The sequence below is a fragment of the Myiozetetes cayanensis genome, unplaced genomic scaffold, assembly GCF_022539395.1.
Source record: "Myiozetetes cayanensis isolate MyiCay16 unplaced genomic scaffold, myiCay2020 scf12, whole genome shotgun sequence".
Classification (NCBI taxonomy): Eukaryota; Metazoa; Chordata; class Aves; order Passeriformes; family Tyrannidae; genus Myiozetetes; species Myiozetetes cayanensis.
In genome coordinates this window covers 4,459,300-4,474,941 of record NW_026086826.1, presented here as the reverse complement: position 1 = coordinate 4,474,941, position 15,642 = coordinate 4,459,300, and the positions used below count along the sequence as shown (strand labels likewise).

General features: G+C 54.8%; 3 protein-coding genes across 4 annotated transcripts in view; 2 read left to right on the top strand and 1 right to left on the bottom strand.

Moving 5' to 3' along the window:
- TESK2 (testis associated actin remodelling kinase 2) overlaps positions 1-5,406 on the top strand; it is a 75,813-nt gene extending 70,407 nt beyond the window's left edge. The window contains exon 11 of the mRNA XM_050306934.1: positions 469-5,406. Within this exon, the coding sequence (XP_050162891.1) occupies positions 469-1,481 (1,013 nt within the window). The 3' untranslated portion in view covers positions 1,482-5,406. The remainder of the gene's footprint in view (positions 1-468) is intronic.
- A 471-nt stretch (positions 5,407-5,877) lies between these two features.
- Positions 5,878-9,781, bottom strand: TOE1 (target of EGR1, exonuclease). The gene is made up of 7 exons (XM_050306935.1): positions 9,668-9,781; positions 9,551-9,591; positions 9,368-9,464; positions 9,115-9,273; positions 8,569-8,828; positions 7,236-7,407; positions 5,878-6,816 (listed from the first exon to the last, which is right to left on the bottom strand). The coding sequence occupies exons 1-7, from the start codon at positions 9,779-9,781 to the stop codon at positions 6,019-6,021; spliced, it is 1,641 nt and encodes a 546-aa protein (XP_050162892.1). The 3' UTR covers positions 5,878-6,018.
- A 453-nt stretch (positions 9,782-10,234) lies between these two features.
- Positions 10,235-15,364, top strand: MUTYH (mutY DNA glycosylase). Of its 2 annotated transcripts, none has more exons than XM_050307152.1 (15): positions 10,235-10,344; positions 10,540-10,673; positions 11,445-11,484; positions 11,720-11,793; positions 11,924-11,965; positions 12,042-12,113; positions 12,321-12,434; positions 12,704-12,801; positions 13,069-13,213; positions 13,312-13,384; positions 13,462-13,647; positions 13,859-14,004; positions 14,227-14,376; positions 14,518-14,568; positions 14,801-15,364. In XM_050307152.1, the coding sequence occupies exons 1-15, from the start codon at positions 10,245-10,247 to the stop codon at positions 14,903-14,905; spliced, it is 1,530 nt and encodes a 509-aa protein (XP_050163109.1). In that variant the 5' UTR covers positions 10,235-10,244; the 3' UTR covers positions 14,906-15,364. The 2 variants fall into 2 exon arrangements, with proteins under 2 accessions (XP_050163109.1, XP_050163108.1); XM_050307151.1 differs by having other exon boundaries at positions 13,312-13,387.
- The last annotated feature ends 278 nt before the right edge of the window (positions 15,365-15,642 follow it).

Below are 15,642 nucleotides of genomic sequence, written 5' to 3'. Positions count from 1 at the left end.
TATTTTATATATATATATGTATGTATGTGTGTGTGTGCAAATACACATGCATATGGACAACTTTAAAACTCCTATTCATGAGAGTCAAACAGTCATATATCCCTAGTTTTGTGTTGGATAATGTACTGAATGAAGCCTGTGATGGAATTATTTAAAATCTGCGTGGTACCAGGTGGGGCATTTATTTTGATCCTAGACTTTTTCTGTCAGGGTGAAAAAGTCCCAGTTCCTTTGGCAGCTCAGTTTTGTACTTGTTCTCTTTGGTGGCCAGTATCACCAACAGATCTTGGGCAACCTCTGCTGGAAGCCAGGACAATAAATCTAGAATCGTGCTTATGGAAGATAGTTTGGAACATCAGAAATGCAGCCTTTTTCTTTACAGCTGTCGTGAAGGCTCTGTGAGTGAGCAGACATACAGCTCTGTGTAGAGCTTCTCTAAGCTAAGAGTGTTTCTCTTTTTCTACTCAGGATCAATTGAGAAAGGACCAGGAGTGAAACGTTTGAGTTCCTTGGATGACAAGATCCCACCCAAGTCACCCCGTCCACGTCGGAATATCTGGCTGTCGCGCAGCCAGTCGGATATCTTCTCCCGCAAGCCTTCCAGGAAGATAAACGTGCAGGACCCCTACTATACACCAAACAAAGGCTTAGGCCGGAAAGTGAACCCCTTCAGTGCCCGGGAGGACCTCAAGGGGGGGAAGATCAAGTTCTTTGACATGCCAAGCAAGTCTGTGATTTCCCTCGTGTTTGACTTGTACTCTCCAGAGGCAGGCGGGGGGCTGAAAGCCAGCCAGTCCCACTTCCGGCAGGCATACAGCGCGGACTGGCAGGAATTTTCCCTGCTTCCTGGGAGGAGATGCAGATCGCTCCCACTCTCTCCTGAATTACCACACAAGGAATATGGCCTGTTTGGAGGACTGTCCTCAACCGTTGGCAGGTGCGACCCAGCCCAGCTTGGCGCGGAGGTTCGGCAGAAACTCCTGAGTAGCAGCAAATACGGTGTGTCAGAGATCCCCCCCTTTCACGCCAAGCCTCACAGACCAGAATTTCTTCTTGCACCAGGACAAGAGGAGGATATGGACTGTTCAGATGGGCCGGTGGCCCAGGAGGAAAATGGGTTTTGCCTTGTTGAGAACACGTGTGGAGCTCCAGCGCGTAACCAACCATTAGTGCTGGCCCAGCCTGAGCCTCTATCTTACAAAAAGCTCCCAGTTGAGAGTTCAGTGAACTCTGAGGGACATGGCTCCTCACAGGTGTTTGCAGGTTGTCTCCCTTCTGAAGAGATGGAGGTGGAAGATGATCTACTGAAAATTACTCTGTTAGAGTCCACAAAGCCTCTGTTCAGCGTTAGTCCTTCCAACGAGCTGAAGAGAGAGGCGTGGCCCTTCAGGGAACAGGATGGGGACAGTCCTGCCCTGTTGCCTCAGACCTCCTCCAACATCTCAGCAAGTGGCAGCACAGAGTCAACTTGTGACATATGAAGAGAGGGCTCAAACTGAACATGTCCTTGAGCAAAGAGTTGTTCCCAGTTGCTTAAACTCTATTTTTCTCTAGTGCCGGGTCTCACATTTGAAGGAGACTCAGCAGATGGTGGGAGCTACCTGTCAAACAGATTGCTGCAGACAGTGTCTGGAGAGACTGATTATTTTATAAAACTTTATTTCAAACTGTGCTTATTCCCGTTCCTGATTTACATTAGGAGGGGGAACTACTCCAGCCAGAATGGCCATGTGAGCCCCACAGCCTTTCTAAGAGGCAGCAGCCAGAGCAGGCACCGCATAAACAGTTTGACCTGGATTTCCAGCCTGGAGTATTTCAAGGCCTTAAGCTCCATGTAGAGTAGAAAGAATGACCCTTAGGTTTTCCCTCTTTCTCCGACTGACCAGCAGCTCTAAGCCACTGCAGATTTTTTCATTAACATTCTGCAGCAGTGCACGTGAGTCGGAGCCTCTGTTTTAGAAACAGGCACAGAGGTCTTTCAGAGCTCTGTTGAGCAGATAGGAATGCTCTCTGGTTCCAGAGCTGCTGTGAATGCTGTTGCAGCATTAAACAAGCTCTTCTTTCAAAAGCAGCAAAAACAAAACCCCTCATGCTGGTCACAATCTGCAGGCCGAGTCACATGACAAATACTTTGCAATTAAGAAGAAGAATCTGTTCCCTGGGATTTGGTAATGGTGTTTAATGCATTAGTGCAGGGAAGCTCTCTTCCTTGTACAGCTCTTCGTGTACCTCAGCCCAAACGTGGAGGAAGATTTGCCCAGGGCACAGAGAGCCGTATTCCAGGCATTGTGATTTCTGGGCTTCTGAAGAAACTGCCCCTAAGAGTAACAGTTGTACTGAGCTCTTTTGGGGGGGGTGGGTGTGCTCTTATCTCTGAATAGCTGAATGAACATCATGATCTGTTTCTGCAGAATCTTTAAATACAATAGCTACATCACAGTTGACTATTACCACTAAGCTAGCAGGGTCACATTCACCTCCCTCTCTGGTATGACATCCCATCTCACTGATTCCACTGCAGTAATGATGGCTCCTCACTTAAAACCAGCTGCTTGACAGAGGACAGTGATGCCCTGCTCAGGGGAAGTTGCCAGCAGTGTTGTGGCCACACAAGTGCTCTTAGAGAGGATGACTCACAGGAGGGCTTTGAATTGTCAAACTAAAGAAAATCAGCTTGTCCCAAATTAACTGGTTTTTTTCCCCCTACAGAAAGAAGCTGCTGTCCTTTTTTGGCTTCTACTATCACTGAATAGCATGATCTTTTTATTTTTTTGATCTTTTTTTTTGTTTTTACTTCCCTTCACCAGCAGGTACATGTGAAAGAAGCAGCAACCTGAGCTTTAATGCTGCATCGGTGATCCCCGCTCTGGGGCGCGATGCACGGGGAAAGCTTGTTCTGTGACCACGTCTGTGCACCATCCTGCCCTTTTCCACTACCACCGTCCCAACAATATGGGATTTTATTTTATGGGTTTTATTTTAACCTATATTATCATTCCTAAGTGAGGTGTGCATTGCATGCCTGCTGAGCAGATGGTGGTGCAGCGGAGTCCAGAATTTCATCCAGGTAGCCTGTTACACTCTCTCTCTTCCTGCTCTCTTGTACGGATAGATAATGTAAGCTAGGCTCTGATGGAAGCCAGACTATTTCTACTCTTCTCCCATCTCAAAAGACAGGATGGAGAAAGCCTTAGTTCTTTATCTTTCCAGAGGTGTAGGTAATTATTCCATGAGTTACAATTATGACTCTCTCTTGTGAAGCGTGTGTTAACCTGAGCAGCAGTTCTCCCTTTGCAGTGGCTGCAGTGAATTCAATGACAAACCCAGTGTTGCTGAGTTACTTAGCACAGTCCATCCAGATCAGGCAGCTGTTGGCAGTTTGAAAATGCCTGTGCTCACTAAGATCACCCCTTTTGGCCCACACCTCTCTGCCTCTTGAAGGTGCTGATCTGTAGAGTAGTCTGGATTCTGTATCGTGTCTGCAGAGTGCAGACCAGCTTGTACAGCTGGCACTGTGTTGTGTGTAACTTCCTTTGAGGACAGAGAAACAGCAGAACTCGATTGCCAGAGTTGCCTGCCTTATGCCTGCTTGCTTTTTCTTTCTCTTTTTTTTTCTTTTTTTTTTTTTTCTTTTTTTTTTACTACTTTGATACAATTGTAATCTTCTGGGAGGGAAACCCTCAGCACCAGCTTCTGTTGTCACAAGATGCATTTAGGCGTGTGACATCAGACAAAAAAAAAAAAAAAAAGGCAATAATGAGTAGTTTACTTTTGGATCACCAGGCTGAGGGAAGCTGCCCAGCATCCCAGAGCAGCCTGCAGCCTCAGCAGAGAGCACACGCACACCTCTGGCTGCCCTGTGGCTCCTGGGAGCCCTGGCTGTCAGCTCACACCTCATCATGAAGCCTGTTGCCTTCTGTGGCACCCATTGCAGTGACCTCATCCCTTCTCTTACACCGTTCTTAACGATGTTTCCCTGCCCTGAGCAGCTCTTACAAAGCAGCATGGCTAAAGGTTTATTTTCTTAAATGTCCGCTCTAAGCACAACCAGCTGACACGCACTGGGCACGTCTGTCGACCTTTCTGGCTCTTTGTACTGAGGTGGAGATGTCAGAAAGGCCAAGGGCTAGCAGCTCAGGCCTTTCCTGGATTCTTGGTCTGCATGGGAAGGGGCACGTGTACAAAACTGGAGTAAGAAGTAATTTTTAAGAATAGCGGAGTGGTTGCTGAAACCCAGCGTTTCCAAGGGTGTGGATGCGGTTGGATCTCGCTGCATCTCACCCCTTAGGTTGTGTAAAGCTGAATCTAGGTTGCACCTGGTAACTGCTCCTAGGTTTTCTGCCTACCTGAGGTTGCTTTTTGTCAGAGGAGGCCGTTTTCTGACAGCTGCTGATGAACACGAATTTGAACACGTGGTTGGCAAACTCCTTGTTTTACAGAGTTTTATTGCGCTTGGATTTTACCGTGATTTTGACTCCACGGGAGCCCGGTGTTTTAAATTCACTTTAAATCTTTCTGTATTGAATTCATTGAGATGTCTGTTATAAGCTATTTTCGTTGTGGTTGCAGGTTGATGAAACGCAGCCCAGAGAGTGCATGTGAATTGCTGCCCTTCCAAAGCAGCTCAGCCAAGGGGCTGCAGCAGACTCGTACTTGTTGGAGAGGCATTGACGTATTATGTGTAACAGAACATTGGTATTTTTTGCCAGTACAACTAAAGACACTTGAATAATTCCTGTTTGCACTTAATGCTATTGTTTATATTGCATGTCACTACATTTCTATGCAAAACAAATAACCTTTTGGTTTGGATTTTTTTTTTCTTTTTTTTTGGGGAGGAGGGGCAGCCAGATATTTGATTAAGTATAAAGACCTTTGCGAGATGATCTATTTTCGTATTTATGAAGGAGTTTTACGTCTTAATATTTTGCAGTCTGTAAATAGCTCAACTTGTAATTAAAGGCTTAGGAAGAGGTTTGTAGCCTGTGTATAATAGTAAGTTAACACTGCCAGAAAAAGAAATCTTTGCGAAACAACTTTTCTAATATTGCGGATATTTATGAATATGTAAAGAAAGCACGTCTTGTTTTTATGTTGATTGACCTTCTGACTTTTTTGAACTATAGAAATGGTGTATGTTTTATTGGAACTGCAATAAGAAGTAACCAAAGATGAATCCAGTTAAATATTTTCATAATTTTTTTCTTGGTCAGGTTTTGTAAACTTTCCCAACTTGCTTTCAAAATAAAAATGAAATCAAGGCCTGAGTCTTGTCATTAAGAGGACAATTCTAGATTGAAAAAGCTGGCTTGAATGCTTAAATAAGCTGTGAATGCCATTAATACCTGGCTTGAAATTGTACTTGCTATTACTCAGTGCTGAATTATAAACAAGGAATCATCCTTAGTCAGTGTTATTTCTCACCTGCATCTTACTGAAGTGTTCCACTATTAAATTTGTGAGAATCAAAGGGTTTTATTTTTTTTCTGCTCTGGGTTACAGTGCCCAGAAGAGCTAGCCACAGCTTTTGACAGCAGCCTGCAGGGAGCTTGCCGTGGTGGCTGCTTTGTTCTAGCCCTGAACAGCTTCAGGAGCACAGGAAGCTGGGCACCTTCTCAGGACCACATCTGGCTTTCAGCCCCACTGCATCTCCCCTCGGCAGAGGTCTGAAGACCTGCTGTGGCTTGGTTCTGCAAGCTGTTGGCCTGCACTAGAATCAGCTGGTCCATCTGGGAGAAACCTTCTCCTTCCCCTCCCTCCTGTAGGAGAAAAGGTCTCATCTGGATGTGCTGTAACCAAAAGGTGCATTTCTCCTCCCCCTTCGGCCTCACCCCTGCCTTCACATCCCAACATGCCGCTAAGGAACACAGGGGGAACTCCAACTGAGAGCAATTTAATTGGTCAGATGTTAAAACAGAAACAAGAATAAGAAACTTGTTCTCTTTCTGGTGATGGAACAAAGGACTTCAAAACTTGAAGGGAGAAAAAAAGCTCAGTTCAGTGAGGAGTTCTGTAGCTCTATGCAGTGTCCCAGGCCAACTTTATCTTCTCGCTGTGGGCTTTGGAAGATTTAGAAAACAAGCTCTTCACAATTTGCAGTGGCACCGCTTTCCCGCTGAGGTACAGTTTATTATGGCACTCTGGCAACCAGGGCCCGGCTCCAGTGTCTGTGTTTTTCCCTTGCTTGAGCATCCAGACGTAAGCCATGATATAGCCAGTCATGAAGGCATCAAAGCCAGCTCGGTGTGTGCCCCCCTGGGAAGGAGGGACACGGGCTTCCTTTTCCTTTCCTGCAGCACCTGCTGCTTCAGTCTCGGGGATGTCTGGGTGACTGGCTGAGCCCAACCCAGCAGGAACCTCTGACTTCGTCTCCACTTGGTCACTGTCAGAGGCACTGCCCTTGGCAGAAAGGCTCAGGGCAGCAGCTACCTGGGCAGCAGTTCCCTCAGTGCTCCCCAGATTCTCTTCCCACTGTGTGCTGGTGTTTGAGCTGACCTCTGTTTCCACATCCATGGAGTTCTCCTCCAGGGGCCTGCCCTCTCCATTGGGTGCAATCTCTGCCAGCTCTGTAGCAGCTGCAGGCCCATAGCAGCTCTGTTTCTGTGGTGGTCCCTCCTCCCCGTTCTCAGCTTGCTCCATTTTTTCCCCAGAGCTTTCCTCCAGGAACGCCTTTGCAGATGCTTTTGTGTTCTTCCGCTGCTTCCATCTGTGCTTCCGTTTCTTTCGCTTCTCCCAGAGCTTGTCGTCCTCATCAATGATGAGATCGATGTTATGAGACTGTGGACACTTCACTCCTTTTGGACACCAACCATAGGCCTAAAGGAGAGAGAGAGAGAGAGAAGCTGCAGACAGGTAACATTTTTCTTATGTCTAATCAAGATACAGGGGAGGGTAGAGGTGGCACCTCTTGCTTGAGGGACAAGCCAAACTAATACAGAACTTGCATCCCTCCCCCAAAAGCAATGGGTACTGTAACTCACACCATCCCACTGTTTAGGGCAATAGAATCTCCTTCTGAATCTTTCCATCTAACACAGCCTGTAGAATTCCCCACCTCCCAAGCGGACTGTGCTATTGCCCTGTCTGTCAGGAAGCCACCCGAAGCTCCAAAATGTTCCTTCTGCTGTGAAACAAGCGAGGGGAAGTTCCCACGTGCTTCCCTGCCACCTCCTCCTCTGGCCAGGTGTGCCTCTTTCCACGGAGCCACGAAGGAAGCTGGGATCCAGGTTACTCACCGAGAATTTCTCACAGACGGGCACCTTGTTCCCCTCTCCCGTGTTGTGGCTTTCCTCTTCCAGGGAGCAGCAGCGATAGTCGATGTACCGGGACACGTTGGCAGGGTAGTTGCAGAACTCCACAGTGAGGTGCTGCCCACTGGAGTCCTTCAGCTTGGAGTTCTCCCTCTTGCTGGAACAAACAGGAGCACACAGTTACTGTGAGGAGCTCACTGAAGGACCACGGCTCGGAGCCAGCGCCAACTCCCTGCTCTCCACCGAGTCCCAGCTCCACGAGTTTCCTGCCCCTGAGCTCCACTGCTTGCTGGAAAGAAATTCAGTCCTGGGAGAGCAGCTTGAGTAAGTAGATGCTTCTGTGCTGATTTAAAGGTTGTTTTTTCTTAATATACAGACAGGGAAAACGGTGTCTCTGGTGAAGCTATGGGAGAAGGTGGCACCTAGTTTGATTTTTAAATGCTAAGGGCACCAACATATCTGTTAGTCTCCATGCTGTTAATGGACAAAGAAAAAACACCCCAAATTGAGGCATCACCACCCAGGCAGGCTGAACCTGGGCAGTGCAGAAAAGGAAAGGGTTTCCATCTTATGAGAAAAGAATCTGACCTCTGTTTTGTCCCAAGAGGTGATTTAAAGGCCCAAAACCTCTGGAAGGCTCCATGAAAATAGAATTGTGGGTTAAGACATTTAAGAGGTCAGTTTAAAAAGTATTTTTATCTTGTCAAAACAAAGCACTCTCATGTTTTGGGAACAGCCATCTTGAATGTTTTCAGACCTGTCAAAGTGGTATTTCCTGAGATAAAACAGTCACTAAAAATACTATTTCTCCTCTACACAGAGCATGACCTGAGCTTTCTGGAGATTCCAGGGGCTGTATATCACAGCCAGGGGCTTGTTTAGATTGCGTGGGGACTGCAGAATGTGAGGCCAGACTGTAAAGCACAGATGGGTGTCCTGAACAAGAGCACAACCCTCGCCTGGAAGGCAGTGATGGGATTTGGAGCAGGCTGCAGGTGTGTGTGACAGAGCTGGTCAGCATCAGGATGTGCAGGGAGCACCCACCCTTTAACTGCAGCATCCCTCACAAAACACAGTCATAACCAGCAGACCCTGCAGGGCAGCCCTGGTTTCATTTGCTCTCTGAGTTCTTAGGGGATGTGTGTTCCTGCTGTGACCCGGTGACACTGCTGGACCAGAGCCAGGCAGTGACTCAATTAGTTCTCAGATCAAGTCGCTGTGGCAGTGGGACAGTGAAAGGACACAGCCCCCCTTGCCTGGAAAAACAAATACACAGTGACTTCCCCCCGTGAGCTCCAAGTAGCAGAGTGCTGCTCACCACTTCTTGTAGGCGTACTCGAGGTAGGACGCCACAAAGCGCGTCTCAAACTCCGAAGCGTATTTGGTGTCGTAAATTCCCGCCGGGAACATCTCGGAGAGGTCGGCAGTGAAGGTGCCCAGGCTCTCGGGGAGGTGGGCGTAGAAGCACTGGTACAGGAACACCAGGTCAATCAGGCCGTTGTGGAGAACGAGCGGCTTCCTCGCCCGGATGAGCTCCAGGAAAAGCGTCCGCACACCCTGGCTCTGGCTCTCGTTGCCCTGCAGGAGGAAGGATCAGTCAGGGAGCCTCGGCACCCCGACCTGCCAGCACCCTGGGGAGCCCTCAGAGCCCGTGCCAGCACCACACTGCCCACAGCTGTGACCTGCTCTGAACAAACACAGGCACAAATACTTGGAGAAGCAGCTGCACCGAGCGACAGCCTGGGTGTGAAGCAGCAGGGAGGGGAGAGGGACAATGCTGCACTCAGGGCCGCAGGGTGAGCCCATCCTCACTCGGCAGCAGAGGCAGCCAGTGCCCTCCCAGCAGCCTGAGCTGGGTTTGTACCTTGTCATTGCCCTTGTGGTACGGGATCCCCTGGGAGTACTGCTTGTTGAAGTCGAAGCCGTGCTGCACCAGGAACTGCACCGACTGGGGCTCCACCACGTAATCCTCCATGCAGAGCAGCGTCAGGTTGTAGATCTGGCACAGGTACGTGTTCTCGGACTGCGGGGGGACACGGTCACAGGGGTGTGGGAACAGCCCGGCGGGGCTGTGCCCGGGGAAGGCGGGAACAGCAGCGACCGGCCCGCGGACGCACCTTCTCCGGGAGCTGCTTGAAGCAGGCGAGGCCGAGGGACAGCACCGAGCGCGTCCTGGCGGCGCTGCAGACGGCCTTGTAGCGCTCCTCGATGCACCTGCGGCACGGACGGACAGCGGGCCGTGAGCCCCCGGCACCGAGGGACGCGCCCCAACCCCAACCCCCGTCCCGCGGGGCACTCACGGGCTCAGCAGCAACTTCCTGGCGCCGAGGCCGCTCAGCTCCTGCGGGGAGACACAGACACCGTCAGCGGCCCCGCCGCCCCGGCCGCGTCCCGGCGGCGCCCCCGGCCCCGCTCACCGTGTCCACGGCCACGAAGGTGGCGGAGCGCAGCGCCAGCAGCAGCGACGGCCACAGCTCGCCCAGGTTGTCGCTCTGCACGTCCACCACCGGCACCCGCGCCGCGCCCGCCATGGCCGCGCCCGCGCAGGGCCCGGGCCTCCGCCGCCGCGCCCGCCTCGCCGCCCGCCCGCCCTCGGCCCCGCCGGCCCCGCGCCGCCCTCCCGCGCGGCGGGCGCGCGGCCCTGCCGGCCCTGGGGGGGATTTTCTGCCGTTTCCAAAATCCGTTTTCAACCGAAACTTGGGGTCAAGCGAACCGGCGTTCGGCTCGGACGCTTCCCCGGGGTCCTTCGCCATGCGGGCGCTCGGGCCGGCGGGAGAAGGGGCGGGCCCCGCCCCATTCTGCTCGCGGCTCGCTGATTGGCTGTCGCGCGCCGGGAGGCCCCGCCCTGACGGCGCGCGCTGAGGGCGGGAGGGCGCGAGCCCCTCCCCGCGCCTCCCTCCGATTGGCTGGAGCGGGCAGGGGGCGGGGCCGCCCGGGGGCGGGAAATGTTTTCCCGGGAAGGTGTCACGTGGCGGCCCCGGCGGCGGCCCCGCCATGACCCGGGCCCGGGCAGGGACAGCGGCGGTGGCCGGGGCGCTCCAGCGGGGCGGCGGCAGCGCGGGCCGGGGCAGGAGGCGAGCGTCACCCCGCGGAGGTGCCGGCAGCGGGAGGGGTGGGGGGAGCGTGGGGTGTTCTCTGCCGCAGCCCGGGCGGCCGCCGGTGCCTCCTGGGTCCTTGTAAGGCCCCGCTCTCGCTGCGCGTCCACCCTGGTAGCGGCCCTGCCGGGCTCCCGCCTCTGCTGCGGTCGAGCCCCGCAGCCCTTCGTGCCCTGACCCCGCTCTCCTGACAGGGGCCCCGGCTCCAGCACCCGCCCCGCCGCCCACCCGGCATCACTTCAGCGACCCGGCCGAGGTCGAGGCCCTGCGCGGGAACCTGCTCGCCTGGTACGACAGATGCAAGCGGGACCTTCCCTGGAGGGCGCTGGTAAGGGGAGACATCGGGAAGCACTCTGCCTTAAGGGAGTCTCGGTGAAGTGACCGCGGTGTCTTTCCCTTTGTGGAGCATCCCTGCCTTCATGGAAGCGCTCCTAGCTAGTCCTGGCAGTTCCTTGGGGCATCTGTAGCCAGTCCCTAGGTATGAAGAGTAAAGCAGGGCACACTTTTCGAACACAGCCTCCAACCCGGAGTTCTTTTCTCTGGCGTGATTAGTCGAGTTGTTTTTTAACCCTGTTTTGTTTCTGCCTCTGTGATATCCTGCAGCAGTGAGCGCTGCATGGAAGAGGTTTTCCATGCATTTGCTTTGTATTTGCTTTAAGCCTGCTGGGTGTTTTTATTAGAGCTGCAGCCTGCTCTGTGCTCAGCCTGGCAGCCAGTGGCTCAGGGGTGACTGGGGTGCTGAGGATGCAGCCTCCTTTACAGCAGCATCTGCCTGAATGGTGCTGGGAACTGCTTGGCCCCTCGGTGGGATTTACATCTGCCTGCAATCGCTTCATGTGTGGAGGGGCTGAGGTCTGGGACAGCTCCTATGGTGGGATTTTGAATCTTGAAGGTGACTCTCGGTGTGGGATATTTGATCAGGAAGAAGCCGCTTTGGCTGTCACTTGATTAACTCGAACTCAGAACTTATGAGCGCTTGGGGGAGGTGTTTTCTTCTTTGCAAAAACACACCACAAGTAGTTTTATTTTACACGGAGGTTCCCTTTGTGGTGGGGTCCTGTGTCACCTTGTTTCTCACACCATCGCCCTCCCCTTTCAGGCAGCGACGGAGCCGGATGCCGACAGACGGGGTTACGCAGGTGAGGAGCGGGGACTGCGCCCCAGCACGTGTGGGGTGCCCCTCTGTGTGTGGAATTGTGAGGGGTGGCTTTAGGGGCCTGGGGGAGCTCCTGTGGTGCAGCTCGTGGGGAAGGTGAGGGGTGGGAAGGGGTCCCGTGGGCTGGATGCTCTGCAGTGCTTGTAGCCAGTGCTCACAGTGCCAGGTGTGGGGTGGTGCTGGGGCCTCTGCTCTGATGCCTGCCCCGCTCCCTGCAGTGTGGGTATCCGAGGTCATGCTCCAGCAGACACAGGTGGCTACAGTGATCGACTACTACAACCGCTGGATGCAGGTGACTGTTCCCCACAGAGTCCTGTGCCCACAGGCTGCCCCTTTTGGAGAACACATCCACTGCCTGTGGCAGATCCCCAGCTGCAGAGCACAGCTCTGCTTGAGCCTGACTCATCCCCTCTCTTCCACAGAAATGGCCAACACTGCAGGCTCTGGCACAGGCATCCCTGGAGGTGAGTGTCAGTGGGACCAGGTGCTCTCCCTGCCCTGTGGCTCTCCACTGACCCCGTGCTGTGTCTCTTGGAGCAGGAGGTGAACGAGCTGTGGGCTGGGCTTGGCTACTACTCGAGAGGGAAGCGTCTGCAGGAGGCAGCAAGGAAGGTGCTCTGGAGCTGGGTGGGAGGGCATTTCCAAACCCCTCTGTGGGTGGTGGGTTGGTGCTGGCTCACACCTGCCCTGCCTTGCTGGGGCTGTGTGCTGCTGGCATGAGGCTGTAGGGGCTGGGATCCCATCTTCCTGTGGGCAAAACGGGTTGCCTGCATGCACCCACCCCAGCTGCTTCCCAGACCTCAGCTCCTTCTCTGCCAGGTGGTGTCTGAGCTGGGTGGCCACATGCCCAGGACAGCTGAGGCCCTGCAGAAGCTGCTGCCCGGAGTGGGCCGATACACGGCGGGAGCCATCGCGTCCATCTCGTATGGCCAGGTGAGAGCTGGGCATCGGTGGACGTGTCTTCCCTCTCTGCCACCCAGCCACACTCCTGGCAGGGTCCTGCTGCTGGGTCTCACAAACCAGGGGCTCCTCCTCAGGGCTGTGCTTGGCTGTTGCTCTCCCCTCGCTTTGGGGTGCATCTCACCCACCGCCCAGGGTTGTGGGTTGGCCTCTTGTGTGTCCCTCTCCATGCTGGGAGCACCCCAGCTCCCTGCCTGGCTTGGAGCACATCCCAGCACGGTAACCCCAGCTCCTGGTCCCAGGCTACCGGCGTTGTGGATGGGAATGTGATCCGTGTGCTGTGCCGCCTGCGATGCATCGGTGCCGACTCCAGCAGCCCGGCCGTCATCGACCGGCTCTGGTAAGGGGAGTGCTCTGTCTCTGTTTGGAGCTGTGGTGATCATGGCCCAGGGCAGGATTGCTCAGGAGCCAAGGGGAGCTGAGCCTGTGAAGGGAGAGAGGCGTGGGGTACAAGAGCTCTTGGGAATTTGGTGCTGGGAGTAGAGGATAAAGGAGCCGTGTTACCGGTGCCTACATAGGAGCATCCTCCCTGGCGGGCAGGAGGCAGGCAAAGGTCCTGGCATGCTCTCCTTGCAGAGCCCTGTGCTTCTCACTGCCGTTTGTCCAGGGACATGGCCAATGCCCTGGTGGACAGGAGCCGCCCTGGGGATTTTAACCAAGCCCTGATGGAGCTGGGGGCGACCGTGTGTGTGCCCAAGGCCCCGCTGTGCGGGGAGTGCCCCGTGAAGCAGCACTGCCGAGCACGGTGCAGGGTAAGTATGACCCCAGAACGTGGCCCTGAGGGGTTGCCATGCATGGGGACAGGGTGGGCTGGTGGATGAGCCTGTCCCTGCTCCCGTCCCCGCTCCAGGTGGAGAAGGAGCTGGCCTTCGCCTCACAGAAGCTGTTTGGAAAACCCGCCCCAGTGCCCGACGTTGAGGACTGTGGTGAGTGCGGGAGGAGATCTCTGTTGTAGCTCCAGGTCCGGGCCCTGCAGCAACTGTTACATTGGTGTTTGCAGGTGTTGGGGACTGTCCCCTGTGCCTCCCAGCCACAGAGCCGTGGGACAGCAGCCTGGGGGTGACCAACTTTCCTCGGAAAGCAGCCAAGAAGCAGCCGCGGGCGATGCGAGCGGCCACGTGTGTGCTGGAGCGGAGGGGCTGCCGGGGGAAACCCGAGTACCTCATCGTGCAGAGACCCAGCTCAGGTGATGGGGCTGGGCAGGAGGGGGATGGAGGCACCACACAGCCCCTTCCCACCTGCGTGAGGGACAGAGCAGCACTCAGAGCAGCTGGGAGAGGCACTGGGATGCACTTCCTGCTGGGGTGGGCAAAGGAGCCCCCTGGGGCTATGAGGAGGCTCAGTGTCCCCAGATGTGGCCCTTGCTGTCCCACATTTCCATCATGCCTCCTCTCCAGGTCTCCTGGCTGGACTCTGGGAGTTCCCAAGTCTCCCGCTGGCTCAAGATCTGCAGGAGGAGAAGGAGAGGGAGGTGCTGGCTGATCACCTGCAGGCCTGGATGGGGCAGCCCGTGGCAGCCAAAGGCCTGCAGTTCATTGGAGAGGTGAGCCCAGAGCCAGAGGGACACAGTGTGAGCCCCCTGTGCTCAGCCATGGGGGATGCAGCACAGGGGAAAAGGATCCCCCTTCCCTACTGTCACCCCTCCCAAGCTCTGCCCCGCTCCTCAGAGCCCTGGCAGACTTGGTGTACTTATGGGGCAGCTGAGCTGTGCACTCCTCATTGCAGGCCAGCTGCCTGTTTCACGTGTCTTCCCATCCCCTCACAGGTCATCCACATCTTCTCCCACATCCATCAGACTTATGTGGTCTACTCCCTGCCCCTGGCTGGGGACGTGACCCTGGACCCTGCCTCCCCATCCCGCTGGGTGACAGAGGAGGAGTTCCATGCCTCGGCTGTGTCCACGGCCATGAAGAAGGTACTGGGAGGCACCTGGGCCTCTCCTCCCTTCCCTCAGTCTTCCTGGGAGAGCCTCTGCCATCCCCTCAACCTCTGCAGGCTGTCTCAGCTCCCAGACCCGGCTGCTGTTCAGTTCTGGTCCCTCTTGTGCTCCCTTCAGGTGCTGAAAGCGCACGAGAAGCAGCGCGGGAAGGAGAGCAGCCCTGCCAAGGTGAGCAGTGTTCCAGGGTGCCTGGAGCCCCAGGAGCTGCTCCCTGTTGCTGTGGGACAGCCTCTGGTGTGCCATGCTGAAGCCCCATGGGGTTTGGGATCAGGCCAAGGAAAATCCTGTGGCCTGGGGGGGACTTGCCTGGCTGGCACTGCCTAGGGATGTCCTCTTTCTCCAGAGGGAGGCCGTGGGGGCCCTTGGGGTTTGGTTTAGTTCTAGTGCTTGTCTCCTGTAGGGCTCCAAGCGGAAGCGGGGGGCAAAACCACGGGGAACAGGCAGCATCTGCCCTGGGACACAGCTCTCCCTCCACGCCTTCCTCCGGGCACCAACTGCCCCGTGACAGCACCTTCCACGTGTGAGACCCCCAGAGACCCACACTGGGGTGAGTCCTGCCCGTGGCAGGGGCTGGGGTGTCCCTGTGCCTCTGCAGGCCCAGTACACAGCACTGTACTGGTCTCCTACTCATCCTTTCCACTGGCTCTCCTGTGGGAATTCTGCCTGGACGTGGCCACTGCGGTCCTGGATGTGTCCTGGAGCCAGACCCGCCCTCTCCCCTTGGATGGAGCCCCGTGCAGCCACTGCTCTGGCACCGTGGACTCACAGCAGCAGGAAGGCTGTGGCCACGCTGCTCCTGCAGCCCTGTCCCCTGCCTGCACCTCATCCACCAGCCAGCGACTGGGGACGCTGCCATACCCTTCCCCGCCTCCAACAGTCCTTTTTATACACTTTGTTTTTACTGAACCTGAACCACAGGCTTTCTAATAATAAATCCTACGTGTGGGGAGGTTTTTCTACGTGACTTTCTGTTTCTGTTGCACTGTGCTAAGCTGGGGGTGTCGGGCAGCCTGTGGTGGAACGTGAAGATAGCCAGCAGGATCCCTGCATTTGGGTTGGAGACAGCAGGGATGTCTTTGTTAATGCATCCAAGAGCCCCTTGGCTGAGCATTAAGTGCTGGTGACCCAAAGAGGGAACCCAGAGCATTCCTCCTGTGAGGGCAGGCATCATTTCTCTGAGGGCTGTGCTGCTCCTGCCCATAGGCTGCTCCTACACAGACCAAACAACTGTCCCCAGGGCTT

Excerpts from the sequence above, each read along its gene's own strand:
- TOE1 (XM_050306935.1), bottom strand. The coding sequence starts at position 9,781 with ATGGCGGGCGCGGCGCGGGTGCCGGTGGTGGACGTGCAGAGCGACAAC. Across the intron at positions 9,592-9,667 it reads CCTTCGTGGCCGTGGACACG|GAGCTGAGCGGCCTCGGCGC; the intron begins GTGAGCGGGGCC and ends GTCTCCCCGCAG. Across the intron at positions 9,465-9,550 it reads AGGAAGTTGCTGCTGAGCCC|GTGCATCGAGGAGCGCTACA; the intron begins GTGAGTGCCCCG and ends TCCGTGCCGCAG.
- MUTYH (XM_050307151.1), top strand. The coding sequence starts at position 10,245 with ATGACCCGGGCCCGGGCAGGGACAGCGGCGGTGGCCGGGGCGCTCCAG. Across the intron at positions 12,435-12,703 it reads CGTCCATCTCGTATGGCCAG|GCTACCGGCGTTGTGGATGG; the intron begins GTGAGAGCTGGG and ends TCCTGGTCCCAG. Across the intron at positions 14,569-14,800 it reads AGGAGAGCAGCCCTGCCAAG|GGCTCCAAGCGGAAGCGGGG; the intron begins GTGAGCAGTGTT and ends TGTCTCCTGTAG.